A 13,741-nucleotide genomic window follows, 5' to 3' on the forward strand; every position below is an offset into this window, starting at 1 on the left:
TCTTTCACTCCCACCTTCCTCCCTTTCCTTACGGCGCGGTTCAGGTGTCCGCCGGGATATGTGAGACAGATACTGCGCCATTTCCCTTCCTCAAAAACCAATTTACCTATTTACACGTTTGGGTCACTGATCAATCCCTGTAAGAGGCAAGAGTTCTGAGCATAGCTTGGTCTCTCTTATCATCCCCCTCAGTTCCTGGGCATGGGAGCCAAGGCGATGACCTGCGATGCCCTGAGCCCTGACGGAGTCATCGAGAACGGTTCGTCACCATCGTCGTCAACGAGCAACTGCTCGACGCGCGCGGTCCAATCTGCCGCGTACAGCATGGTGCTTGCCAACGGCTGGCCCGCCAACATCGTGAGTCAGACGCAGGCGGCCGACACCGAGCCGGCAACGTCGCCAGCCAAGAAGCTAAAGACAGTCTAGTCACGCGCTGGCAAGCCCCGGAAGGATTGAAGACGAGGGCCTTGCAACCTTTTGCAGAAGTCGAGCCATCTCCCGGACGCCCGCTTACTTGTTGCCGTGGAGATTGAACAGACTCTACGTAATCTTGTTCGCTTGTTCCGGAATCATGAAAAAAGGGCAGCGGTCAGTTGAATGTCCAGCACGGCCCCTTGTGGCAGCAGTCTGTCCTGTTGGTGCAGAACTTTTATCATCTGCTTCTAAGACTTGAAAGCAGACAGTGCACTTTACACATTTTGTGCTTTCTTCATTTTTTTTTCTCCCAAGCCCTCATCAAATGGTAATGAATGGAAACTAGGTGTTCGTTATGGTTCTCATTAGCAAAATGCCTGGTTTCGTGAATGCGTGGTTTGCACGTGGCACTCGCAAAGTCAGCACCTGCCTGAAAGCTTGGGGTAAAGCTTAAAAGTGCCTCCTCTCGTAAGTGACGCAACGTTTTGGAGCACAGTCTAAAACGTGCTAAACAAGTGCTGTGCGGGCGATTGGCAGAAACTCTTCTTTTATGGGTAGTAGGAGATTGGTTCTGTTTCGGATAGTCGGAAGAGAAGGTTGATTAGAGCTCTTGAAAAAAGCTTATCAGTGCAGGGCAGGCAGACAGTACCTACTCTTATCTCTTATTGTGCTGCCTTCAGGTTTCCAAGTTCACAGTTGGAAAAGGCGCGCACTCAGAAAACAGCCCGCTGCCGCTATTCTGGCCTCTCGAAGGCAACATGGAAGATGCTATTGTGACAGTGAAACAACAAACTAAGGTGCCTGACAGAACGTAGTTGTGTCTCTTGTTGGATAGTCTTTGTGTCTGTCTTTTTAAAAAGGTGTTTGTTGCTTGCTGCAGTAGTGCAAAAGTCAGTGAAGTCATATCCTGAGCTCTGGTTGCCTTTCTCCCATTGATCCCGGTTTCACACTGCAACAGAAGCTTCACACTCCGGACGTGTTTCCACGTTCCCTCTCCCTCCTTAAGGGGCGAAGCTGATCTTAGAAAAAAAAATTTTGTCGATGAAGTCACAATAATGGAATCATCAAGAAACGTATATTTCTGCGTGCTGATTCCAAATAAGTAATCTCATTTTTTGTAAAACAAGTCCTTGTGCACTTAATAATATGTTATGTAGCTGTTTGCCGAAAGCTTTCAATAAATTTGGCTGCAAGGAACTTGTTAGATTGCATGCCATTGGCCTGTCTAGACGTCAAACTATGCAATAAGGGCAAAATTATTATCCTCTCTATCATAGATTTGAGTTCGACTGCTTTGAATTTTCCACTTCACAAACTGGAAGAAACTGATGATTTCAAAATCCTGTAACTCACCTTCTATAACAGGCAGGATGATAATTTTACCCTTAGTGCATAGCTTGATGTCACGAGAAACCAATGGTATGCAATCTAACAAGTTCCCTGCAGTAGAATTTCTTTCGATCTCTCGGCAAAAGTTGCCTAACATACTGCATAAGTGCACAAGGACTTGTTATACTTCAAATTAAATTAAATAGGTATTTGGAATGAGCACGCAAAAATGCATGTTCCCTGAAGATTTCATGGTTGTGACTTCATTAATAAAAATTCAATTTTTAGACCCTCTTCCCCCCATAAGAATGAGGAGACCTTGACTTTTTTTATTATTTGAACGCTGTAATTGAGCTTGGTGGGCAGGGCCGGACTCTTCATGGAGGTATCTTCCAGGGGCAAAATTTTTTATATTTATCTCGCAGAAATGGCGTGTGCATTGCTTTTAGTGTCACCCAACTAAACATCATAACATCTTTTTGTACATATATGCCCAAAGAGGGTGCAAAACGTGGTAGATTAATCGTGCGTATTGAGGCCTTCATAGATACACATCTCTCATAGCCTCTTTTTCATAGTGGCTTTTGACATTCAAGGTTTCAAAATGGGATTGCTGGTGTCTGTGCTGTGTGACTGAAGTAGGCACACTGTGTTTTCAGCTTGTGTTTAGCAGCGGGTGTGAATAGTCACGTTGCAGTTTATAATTTAAGAATGTCCATTTTTTTTTGCTGCTGCTTTGTGGTGTAACTTTATTGATGATTGATGTTCATATTAGCCACACAAAGGGCATTGTCATTCAGGTCCTACTCGCACGGAGTATGCAGTCACTCGAGCCCATGGTCACTGCTACGTACTTCACAGCCGCACTGCAGTGAGCAGTACATCAAATCCCGGTATTTTTGTTTTCCTTGCTTACTTACATTGCCGAGCTGATGCGTGCTGTTAGCACATATACATAATGTGATGTCATGGAGAAGAACTTGGGTATTTTTAATGTGCAGAATGTTTTGACGACCGTGCCAATTCCAACTACCTTTGTAAGTATATCTTTTGTTTGTTTCGCCATCTGGAAGTTGCCATATTTGCTGACCTGTGCAGCCTTGTAACTGTGGGCTGTAACCAGGTTGACCCAGTTTTTTTTTTTAAAGCAAACTACCTGTTGTTTGTTGAATATTTTTGTTGCTTGCTTTAACTCATTTGCATTGGATTTTGAGTCCTTTTGTTGCACATTTTTGTGTCGTCAGCTGCTCCGTTATGACAGCAACGTGTGTGGCCAGAAGTTGCGTGCAGTAGGCAGGAATTTTCTGTTACGAGGCTCCTTGCGTACCCCGAGCACTGCATACAATGCGTGAAGGAGCCTTATCCAGATCATCGCTGCAATGAAGTGGTGATCAGTTATTGAACGGAACTATAAATTTGCATGCCTGCCAGTGTGGGTGGCAGCTTTGTTTTGTCGGTGGTAAAAAAACACTAAAAATCGGAGCTTTTAGCACCTTGTTTTGTCAGTGGTGAAAAGACACTAAAAATCTGAGTTCTTAGCGCTTAACCGTATTCACTCTCGTAGTTTGCGCACTTTTTCTTTACTTAAGGCTTCAAAAAGCGGGTGCGCGAATTACATGAAAACTTTGAACATGTCTTAAAAGCTCTGCAATGGTCCTAACATTTAATATACACTGTATATTGCCACCTATACGCCGACCCCCCAAATCGCACCCTTTGCTGGCCAAAACAAAAAAATGACCCCAAATATAAGACGCATACCCCCCCACCTTACGCTATGTAGTTCCCCGTGGTATGTCATGATGGTGTATCCCCAGCAGCAGAGCTAATTGGCTCAATATTGGCAATGTATTGACAAAGGCCAGTCCTGTAAAGAACCAGAGAAAACCAGCCATTTCCAATATTAAGCCAATTACCTGTCCTACTTGGGATGCAAAGCATAAAGCAGTAAACACACAACCATACATTTGTGAAGCCAGCAGTCGGAAGCAAATTGGAGATAACAGGCGATAAAATGGCACCCTCGCGTGCACGTGCAACCCGGCTGACTGTGGCAAACCGAACCGCAAACAGTTTGGTAGTTTCGGATCTCTGTGTGCGCGTAACCTCGTCTGGGAAAGCAGCAGCCAGCGCCAGCGAACCATTTAAATGGCGCACAATTCATTCCCTCGCCAATCGTACCTTTCGCAGCCACACCGATACTCCCAAGTCTGCCTTGTGGGCACCCGCATGCATGCTGATCATCTGGCCCAGCACGGAGAGTAAAATATGCAAGTAACAATTCTTTCAGAGCTTGAGCTCTCTACTGGTCGCGTTTCGAGCCTCCCGAGTTATACTCATTCCACGGATAGAATCCAAGATGGTGGCCCCCATAGCAACGACATTGTATCCCAGTGATTGGCATCAACTCAAAACTAAACTACGTTGTTATTGTGTTGTTGTTGCAACTGAAGGAAAAATGGCCTGAGCTGAGCCACAATCTCTGCCTTGTGCAGACAGAAGAGAAATGAAAGATGTGAGGAAAGATAGAACGTAGCCACATCACCAGGTCTGCCGAAACGACAACCCCGGTTTTAGCAGATACCCTCCCCCAACGGTCTGCATGGAACTATGTCGATCTGGTATATATACATCCCTGTTTGGCAGGCATCAAAGTCGAGCCACTTAGACCCGACATTTATGTAAAATTTGTGGGCCAACAGTTTCCCGCAGAATGATCCGGATGGTGCCGTACGATTCAGCGTTTCGCGCACCATAATCTTACTAGTTAAGTTAAGCCTAACTTGTGTTAAGCCTAGCTCGTGGCAGGGATTCAAACCGGTGACCTATGTAGCCCGAATTCCACGTCGTTACCAATCTTCTCATGAAAATTGCAGCTCAACCGCTTGTCGCAGAGGATTCGGGATGGTGGTACACGATTTCGCTTTTCATGCAGCATAAACTTAGTTAAGTTGAAGTCTAGCTCACGGCAGGGATTCGAACTGGCGACCTGTGTTAGGTGTGTTAGCGCTAGGTATCAGATTGCTGCCTCAGTGTCGGGTCATTTTTTTGCTTATAAACCCAGGTAAAATTAAGGGTGTGGAGATTGTGTGAGGGCGTAAGCAACTCTACTAAATACGATATTTGGGTCAGAGGTGAAAAACGGTAAAAATATGAGTTCTTAGCAGTTCGTTTTGTCAGCGGTAAAAAACGCTAAAAATCCAAGTTCTTGCCACTTTGTTTTTCTACATTAAAGGTACTAGTGAAGTTTCTGATGCTGACGTCTTTAGCGTTGCTGGTCATTGCGTGCATCAATAACTGATGCGCTTATTTCGGGGTTGGAGGACTGGAAGAGCTGATCATCTGATAAAGGAACGAATTTTGTTGGCGCAATGCTTGTAGGAGTAGGCGAAAGATATAAGCACAGACATAGTACCATTGCATGTGGCGACCTCTGCAGAGATTACCACCCTCAGTGCTTGCAGTTGATTAGGTTTTCTGAAGGCTATCTTCCACACTCAAGAAATTTGTTACTGCTGTGGAACATTCCACGTTCTGTACTGTACCTACTTATGGGACCAACTTAACAAAGATTGGAATGAGAGCATTCTGGTTGTCCGTAGCTGATAGACTTAAGCCATAGCGAAATTGTGAGACAGCTGAGTTTCTTCGCCGTTTTTGCAGAACGGTCGAAGGTTTTAAGACCGGGTAGGTTTACATCTGTGATAAGCCTCTTTGCAACATTTACATGCTAATGCTGTGAGCTGCTGTAATTCATTGAGCTTTTTAATGCTGAGCATTTTCTGCATCATACCCCGAAGAAACGGGTGGGCTGTACACACCGGGCTTTTGCCTTTGTCTTTGGTTGTGTGGTATGTTTCTAAACAGCATTTTTTTTTTTTCCTGCGTGGTTAGATTGGATGAGTCATGCCTGTTTTCTGGAAAAGTTTAAAGTAGAACTGGGTTTCTTTATGGGGCTGTTGTATATTGACGTCTATAAGTCCTCTTTGAATCTCCGAACATAAGTTGGCACCTCAACTTGCCGCCCTCGTTGACAAAAATAAAGTTACCGACATGCACACTCCCTTCCCCCCATCCTCCTCCGTGGTATAGCATCGCGTCGCACGTGGAGCTCAAAGCAAAACAGTAGTCAGAGGCAAATGGAAATCAAAAGCAATGAAACAGCGCTCCACGCCGCCTTCTATACTTGCGTGCGGCCACCCGACTAGCGGCAAACCGAACTGTCACCGACCGGTCCTGTAGTTTCGGATTCCGGTGCAGCACACGCTCCGGATGCTCTCTGAGCCGTGTCACAGACGTAGGGGAAGCTCTTGATCTCTAATGGCTGTTCTTGGAAATATAAAAAGAATGTAGACTTGTAGACCTTCTTGTGAGCCTTGGAGCAACTATACTCAGGAGGGGGGGAGGGGGGGGGGGGCATGGTAACTTTAATATGCAGTGAGGTGAGCCTATGCATGCAGTCATCTTGCAACACCTTCTACTTATAAGTTAGATTCGAGTATTTTTCTTTTTCTTTTTTTGGCAGTGCAGCGTCAACATATCTTTGCAAACATTTTAGAGGTTGTCCTGAGCACAGAATCTTAAAAAAAAAAAACTGGTGCAAGTCTCAATTTTCTTTTCTGGGGTTTGCACCTCCCTGGGCCGTGTCACGCACTTCGCATTGATTTATAACATGGTAGCCTGCTCCTACTTTCAGCCTTGTAGCAGCAATTAAAGCAACCTCAGGGGCAACAGAGTCAGTCCAAGGAGCATTAAACCAGTGTGACAATATGGAAGCCTAGATGACCGTAACTGGGTTTCTTTTTCAACATATTTTCTTTAGAGCATCAGCTGGCAAGTAAGACCAGCTGCACAGGAGTATTTATCACCAAGCTAACAAATTTAGCCACCACTTCAAAAGGTGGCAGTTGCTGCGTAATCGATATTAAGGAAGAGAAGGAGGCCTAGTCAGCGCAGTCTCAAATACACCCTTCTGTAAATGCTGTATTCAACCTCCACTACTGCGGTGTGATGTATAGCACCGTGCCTTCACCAAACATGTTAAGGCATCTTAATCGTCCCATAAGCAAGCACTCCGTGTGCTCTGTACAGCCACTAAGGTGAAAGGCAAGCGTCCTGGTTTCCTTGGCGTGTATGTATAGTGTGCATGAACTGAGTCTGGACAACCACTGCTTAATGCACTCAATGTCATCGTCAGCGCCCTCATTGTATCAAAGTGATAAGTGCGGTGTTTGATCTACCACGCGCATTTGCATGCCTGGCACAGCAGTTTTCATCGTCACTTCTCTTTTTCTTTTACGTGGGAGTTCACCCTTAACACATTTCGCTTCATGGGAGAGGGATGCCAAAAGCAGTGCCCTAGAAAAGGAGAGGACAACATTTGCCTCTGAATAGGAGCTCGAGACTGTTATTGGCGGTATGTTTGGGCTTGCATGGTGGCCAATGGCATCTGTGACAATGTAACTGTACAAAATGGCTTTTGTCTACTTGCTGTGGTTATGCAGGGGGGCTTGACTGGAGCACTTTGTCTTGAAAATTGTTGCATGTTGAATCATCACACTGTAGGCACTCAAATGTTGCTGCCTCTTTGAAGGCCACGATGTCATTATGATTTCAAAGAACGCCTGTTATTTGCCGACTTCTTCACTGCCACCGATAAAAAGAAAAGTTGCTGTCCTGCTGTGAACTAACAAAAGCTGCTTGATTCGTTGTCTTGGCAATGTCTAGGTGTTGTCTCATCTTGACGCTCATATTTTTAAATGTTAGATTGATGCAAAACAATGTCACGCATTGTTGGTTTCACTCAATTCACAGCATTGTAAACGCAGGTTTGATATGTTCACGATGCATAAATCAATGATGGTACCATTGTAATGCCATGGCTAGCAAAATACGATCTTGCAAAGTGGAGTTGTCCAGCGTCCTCACTCGCAACGCGTCACTCCTTTAAGCTGTCCATGTGTAGCCACCCGGGGTCCACTTTTCAGGGCATTTGTTCCCAGCATCCCTCCATTGCACACCCAGGACAACCACATGAAAAAAAAAAGTTTTTCTTGATGGCATCATGTGCAGATTTCATGTTTTGGTCCGCTGTGTCGTCTTCAAGAGAACATGAAAACTCTAGTCATTGCTAAGGTATGGATTTCATGTGCCTGCACGAGCGGAGAGTGTCTTTTTTTCCTTCTCTCATGTACAATACAGTGTGACCCACAGGGTCCCCCCGAGGAAATGGAAATGCTTTGCTGTAACGCATTGATGTGCGATGTCCTTGTTACTTTTGAGTGGGAGTGTGCGCATGTCTTCGTATGGAGGTCTTCATTGTTGCTGTGGCTTGTTTCGCTGCCTCTGTCTGCGGAGGGTGTGGTGTTCTTTTACGACTTTCGTTACTTTCTCTGACGGCAGTGCAGCTATTTCGGAGTACTCACTGTCTGTATTGCATCTCGCGTATTGCATCTCTTGGAATGAACCATACACCACACTGCTGGAAGAGTCGTTCATGGCGTGTAATATTGGGTGGTAAATGCGGTCAGATAAGTAAAAACGAACCTTGTAGTGGGGTTCAAGCTAAGGTTAACTTGCTGGTGGCTATCATGAAGTTATCATAGTACGCATCAAAGCTGTTGAAGGAGCTGCATTAGTCGAGGTGAATTACAAAAGAGGGACAAGTATATTGATCAAAAGTTGGTATAAAGTATGATGCTACAGCTCTTTGCTGTGGTTTCTGTTGACTAGGGAAGAACTGCAAAAAGGGGCACAAGCATTCAGGCTTAGGCACAACTGTCGCATAAACTTTTTTGTTCCTTTAAAAATAATTGTTGCACTGCAGTCCCATTCAGTCGCAGTTAACGTATAAACGCTTTTAAGAACTCGCTTGTCTCTAAAGCCCTAGTTGCCAAAGTTAGTTATGACTGCATTCATGTTGAGAAAAACATAATGCATGTTAAGGATCTCCGATCAGTTCAGCATCATGAATTGCACCATCCATTAAAGCAGTGATTCTTCTCTTTCACACTGAATGCCACCACCTGTCTCTTCCCGCACGATTTGACAAGATAGTTATGAAGAGCGGTTAAGACATTTAACAGTGCTCACACGTTTCTTTTGTGGATGATCCTGGCATAACAGCGCCTCTCTGGAGATGAGGAAAAAGTGCGCACGCATATTTTTGCAGAATAAAAATAACACAGATGTGTTTGCGAGGGTTTGCAAGTGGCCAGTAGTTCTTGCCTTGTTAATTACATTACAGTTGAGTGCCTCAGTGTACTGACATTTGTACCACAGCAAAGAAGAGCCCCTACCTTCATTTTCAACGGCCCTGTCCGTCCTATTTTACGAACGAGTTTTCCGTTTTCTATCTACCAGTGAACACGTCTTCATCTTCACGCAGATTACACGTTTGGTGATCGATAACATCAGCCATTGCGCATTGCTTCTATCTCTTTGTTCCTGCCCATGCCTTTCTTTTATCGAAACTTGAGCAGACCCATCCTGAGTGCAATCCGCCCGGTTTTTCATCTTGCTTCATCTCCCTTTTAGACATATCGAAAGTTTGGTGCTGTGGCACAGCTTGCATAAATATGTGGTTGCTTTAGTGTTCAATTTTTATTTTATTTCTGCTTGATTTTCCGACAGACTTAAGCCCAGTCCCGTTGTTATTTATAGCGCTTTATATGTAAGAAAATGTGAATGAAAGCTATGCCTCATCATGGGCTTGTTTGGTGCATGTGTGTGTGTGTGTGAAATAAAGAACATGAAGAAATTTGATGCTGAAATGGGAAACAAACTCGTGTATGTGTCCCAGGCCTGTGTTCTTGAATTTAAGCCCAGTCGGAAGTATATACCGTAGACTGCCTTTAATGGTGCACTGAAGAGGAATCTGAACTCATTTTTTTGCCGCGGGAACTCTATCTACACGTTCCCAGCATTCTTAGAAACATCGATTTATTGCCCTGTGCGGCTGATTTCCATAATTAAATCGGATTAACGTCCGGCTCCCGCCTTTTTCGTTTTAATTCCCCGCAAACGGTTGGAGGAGTCGTCTAATGCATGGAGTGCATTTCAGGTGGTCACGTGGAGACTTTGCTTTCGCTTTTATTTTGTTTCAGGTTTCCGTGAATAAATAGGTCTAGTCAGAGACTACGCAGCGGAAAATTAGGCCACGGAAATAAAAAACGTGTGGACTCTGCTTTCGCCGATCACTACGTATCACTCCGCCGTTGGCAGAGCGACAAGCCGCCACGGGACTGGGTGAAAGGTCGGTCGACTCCTCCCACCGTTTGCGGGATTTTTTTTTTAAAAGGCGGGAGCCTAACGTTAATCCGATTTAAATGAGGAAAATCGGCCGCGCAGGGCAATAACTCGAAGTTTCCGAACGCTCGGAACGTGTAGATCGAGTTCCAGCGGTAAAAATACGAGTTCAGATTCCTCTTCAGTGTACCTTTAAGACGAACTTAGCGGGAGCAGAAAATTTGTTCGTCTTATCAGTTCTTAACAGAACTGCCCCTAAAAAAGATTTCAACTCAGTTTTTTCAGCGCGACGGCACACGGCCAAAGAAAAAACAGGAAGATAAGAAGGATGAACACAGCGCTCTGTTCGTCCTTCTCTTCCTGCTTCTTATTGGCCATGTGTCGTTGCGCTGAAAAACTGAGTTTAAATCAAGTATACCAACTAGCCCAAGAACTAACTACTAAAAAAGATCCGCGCATGCTAGATGTCACATGAAAACTACGAACAAAATATCCTTTCATAGAGAGGATAATTGCAGATAGAGCATTTATCGCACTATGCATGAAGTGAGCTGAAGAAACAAGCTCTCATTACCCTACTTTATATTGACATTGGTCTAGTTTTCATTTTTTGGTCTTTTTTTTTAATTATCCCACATTGGTTGCTATTTTTGTGTTTTTGTTTCCTGATTTTAGCTTTCCATATTACACCGAGCATGTGGAAGTTGCTGAACAGGGTAGCTGTGCATCTCTCTATTTCGCTTCTCCTGCAGCATGGCTGTTACGAACTCCATTAGCAGGCACGCCACGCCCCTCTCCGTACGCCGCAGACAGTGTGCGTAGCGGCAATACCTGGCTATCTGCCCAGCAGAGGTCAGGTGACACCTGCATGATGCAATTTGACGTTCTACTGAGCATTCGCCGCCGACGCGGGATTTTTAAATCGATGACAAGGACTGTACAGCACTAGCAGACGGGATGGTAGAGACTAACACAGAAACAGCTCAGGTGTTGTTCTCTTCCATCCCGTCTGTAAGCACGGTTCCGTCCATTCCATGAACTTGCACAAACCAGCCCTGTTAAGCCCTCTTCATGAATTTTCGAATCAGGCAAGGAATGGTTAAAGTTTGTTGAGCTGCACCACCAACGAAAATCAAGCTTTTTAAATTCTAATAACTGACATGGCTAGCCAGCTACAAGATCTGTAATTGCTACCAGGAGCCCAGCTTTAATAGAAAGTCCACTATTGGAATTTAGTTAGTTTAGTTAAAGCGATTCACCAATTGTCTGGTGTCCGCCAGAATGACATTATAGTATGCCGCAAAAGCCTACTTTATTTATTCAAGACAATTATTGTCTTGGGGGACGTGACTAAAGGCAGGAAACTTGATGAGGTGATGCCTCCCTTTACGAAGAGCGGTCGACACTAAAACATATATAGTTCCAAACAGAACAAGTATCTTTACGGCAGGACCATGATACCTTGACAATCGCTACGAATTGTGCTCGTATAACTACCAACCTGTCGAACATAGAATTGTGTGAAATAAGACAGCGGTTAACACGGTGAAATTACAAAGTACGGGACTACTCGATGCATCGCAGATGAAAAAGCTTTCCAGTTCTACGTCTAAAATCGCATCTTTCCCTGTGAGAGCCGGAAAGCGGACGTTCAGGAAGATGTGCAAAAGCTTTTTTTTTCTTTGGAGGGGGGAGAGGGGGTGGAGTGTGACTACCACCTATGCCCCCCCCCCATCCTTAGGACTGCCACTGCTGCCAGATTTGCTAACTGTAAAATGAAAGCTTGGCGAAAAAAATTGCCAGGGGCTTAGCTCGGCCATGCCAGGATATACGTAGCGAGAGGTGCGCAGTTCTCGGTCGGGGGCAAGCGGCGCGGCGCACCAGCTGCGCGGCTGTGACGTCACTCTGCTCCTCGCGCATGCGCACAAACGGCGAGACTGCGGGTGATGTAGCTCTCGCTACAAAACATGACAGATGATTAGGATAGTCAGTAATGCGAGATTTCAGCGCAGCTCTTCACACGCGCTGGCAAGTGGCATGTTACACTGCTATCCACCCTTCAAGATCTTCCCGCGGCAGTTCATTCCTCCGCTTTCGTCGTGGCACGTGGTGTTGAGCTCTGCCACTACATGTCAACACACCACCTGTTATCTCTTAAGGGTGCAGGTAAACTGCTACTGAGTATACCTGAGAGTACCTGCCAAATCTACCCCACGCTGCTTTTATTCTGCTTGTTATCTCACTGTTTTGTCTGGATCCGCGGTGACTACACATTCTTACTAGATCTTTTTCCTTACCATTGCCAGTGGTTCGCTGCTTATCATAAACGTTTTTTTTTCTCACAGATTGCTGAACACAACATGTGCTTTCTTCGCATTATTTTTCAAGACCCTTATCTGCCTTAGCTCTGTATTTCTGTCCAGTTTCTTTAAGCTACTTAGGAAAGCACTCAAATTAGCGAATCGAAGATTACCCACATATTCATTACCGTAATTTCCGCACTTCAGTCCGCGAACTCTATACATGCTTAAAAGCTGAAATTTTGCGTTATGCGGACTACCTGTGCGTGCGGACTATACGTGATTTTATTTTTCATATTGTTTGCAGAGCCGGAGAAACCTACCGGTGGCTATGAAAAAAAAAAAGTGCCCCGAGTGCGTGCCTACGACATGTTACCGGGCTAAATGACGTTGCGAAATCAGCTCCGATGTGCAATCAGCTTCGATATGCAAGCAAATGCTGTCGCGGTAGCGAAGAGTGGCTGCTTTCGAGTGCTTGTATTTGCGAGCACATGCGCAGAAGTTCATGGATATAAATAAACAATAAATACTGGGACATATAAACGTAGATTTAACATCACCAAAGCTGGCACTGTCAGACCGGTTGCGATGGCTACGAAATGCCGAAGGGCCTTCTCGGCAGCATTCAGTCTGAGTGTAGTTGAGCGTGCGCACCAACAGAGCAACGGTAAAAGAATTTTACATCGACGAAAAATGTGAGCGGATCTGTGCGGTTTCCTTGCAAAATCTAAAGGAAATTCCTGCACAGAAGAAAGCTCGAAGGTGGAAGACACCAGCATAGCCACATCTTGAAGAAAAGCTTGCAGCGTCAATATCGCAACAGAGGAAATTGGAGAATCCGGTGTCGACGGTGGAAATCAGACTCATTGCTCGTACTATGGCTGCTGAAGAAGGCAGCAATGCATTCAAGGGAAGTCTTGCGCAGTGCTCCAGGTTTATGAAAAGGAACCATCTTGGTCTTCGACAGCGCACTACGGTAGGCATAAGTGAGTCGGAGGACGACTGGCGGGAGAGCAAATGGGATTTCTAATATTTTGAGCTGAAGTCTGTGGAGAAGGATGGGATCTCAGAAAATCAGGTAAGTTTAGTTTACAAATGCTTCCTCTTAGAATTCATTTCATGTTAATCGTCTGCGAGTGGCACATTGTTGCATTCGGACTGGCGCACAGCCTTTTTCAACAGGTGTACAACACTGTCGAAGTGCCATTGTCGTTTGACAAGCCACCAAGTCGCACTGTTGACAGCATTGAAACCAGAGCAGTTAGCATTACGACAACTAGCAACGAGCGAAGCTGTTTCAATGTTGTTCCCGCATGAAGCATGATCGGTGAAAACTTACTGTCGCTAGTTATCTTCAAACGCAAAACAATTGCAACGAAGATCTTCTTAGTAACTGTCGTGTGCTTTGCAATGAAAAAGGGTGGGTGAATGAAGAAATCATTCTGCCGCCG

At 45.0% G+C, this 13,741-nt stretch overlaps 1 protein-coding gene across 1 annotated transcript in view; it reads left to right on the forward strand.

The window, feature by feature from the left end:
• Positions 1-1,439, forward strand: part of LOC149367208 (DNA-binding protein RFX2-like) — a 76,700-nt gene extending 75,261 nt beyond the window's left edge. The window contains exon 18 of the mRNA XM_089554528.1: positions 193-1,439. Within this exon, the coding sequence (XP_089410654.1) occupies positions 193-426 (234 nt within the window). The 3' untranslated portion in view covers positions 427-1,439. The remainder of the gene's footprint in view (positions 1-192) is intronic.
• The last annotated feature ends 12,302 nt before the right edge of the window (positions 1,440-13,741 follow it).

Source organism: Amblyomma mixtum, chromosome 1 (assembly GCF_055824585.1).
Source record: "Amblyomma mixtum isolate Tamu chromosome 1, ASM5582458v1, whole genome shotgun sequence".
NCBI classification, from domain to species: domain Eukaryota; kingdom Metazoa; phylum Arthropoda; class Arachnida; order Ixodida; family Ixodidae; genus Amblyomma; species Amblyomma mixtum.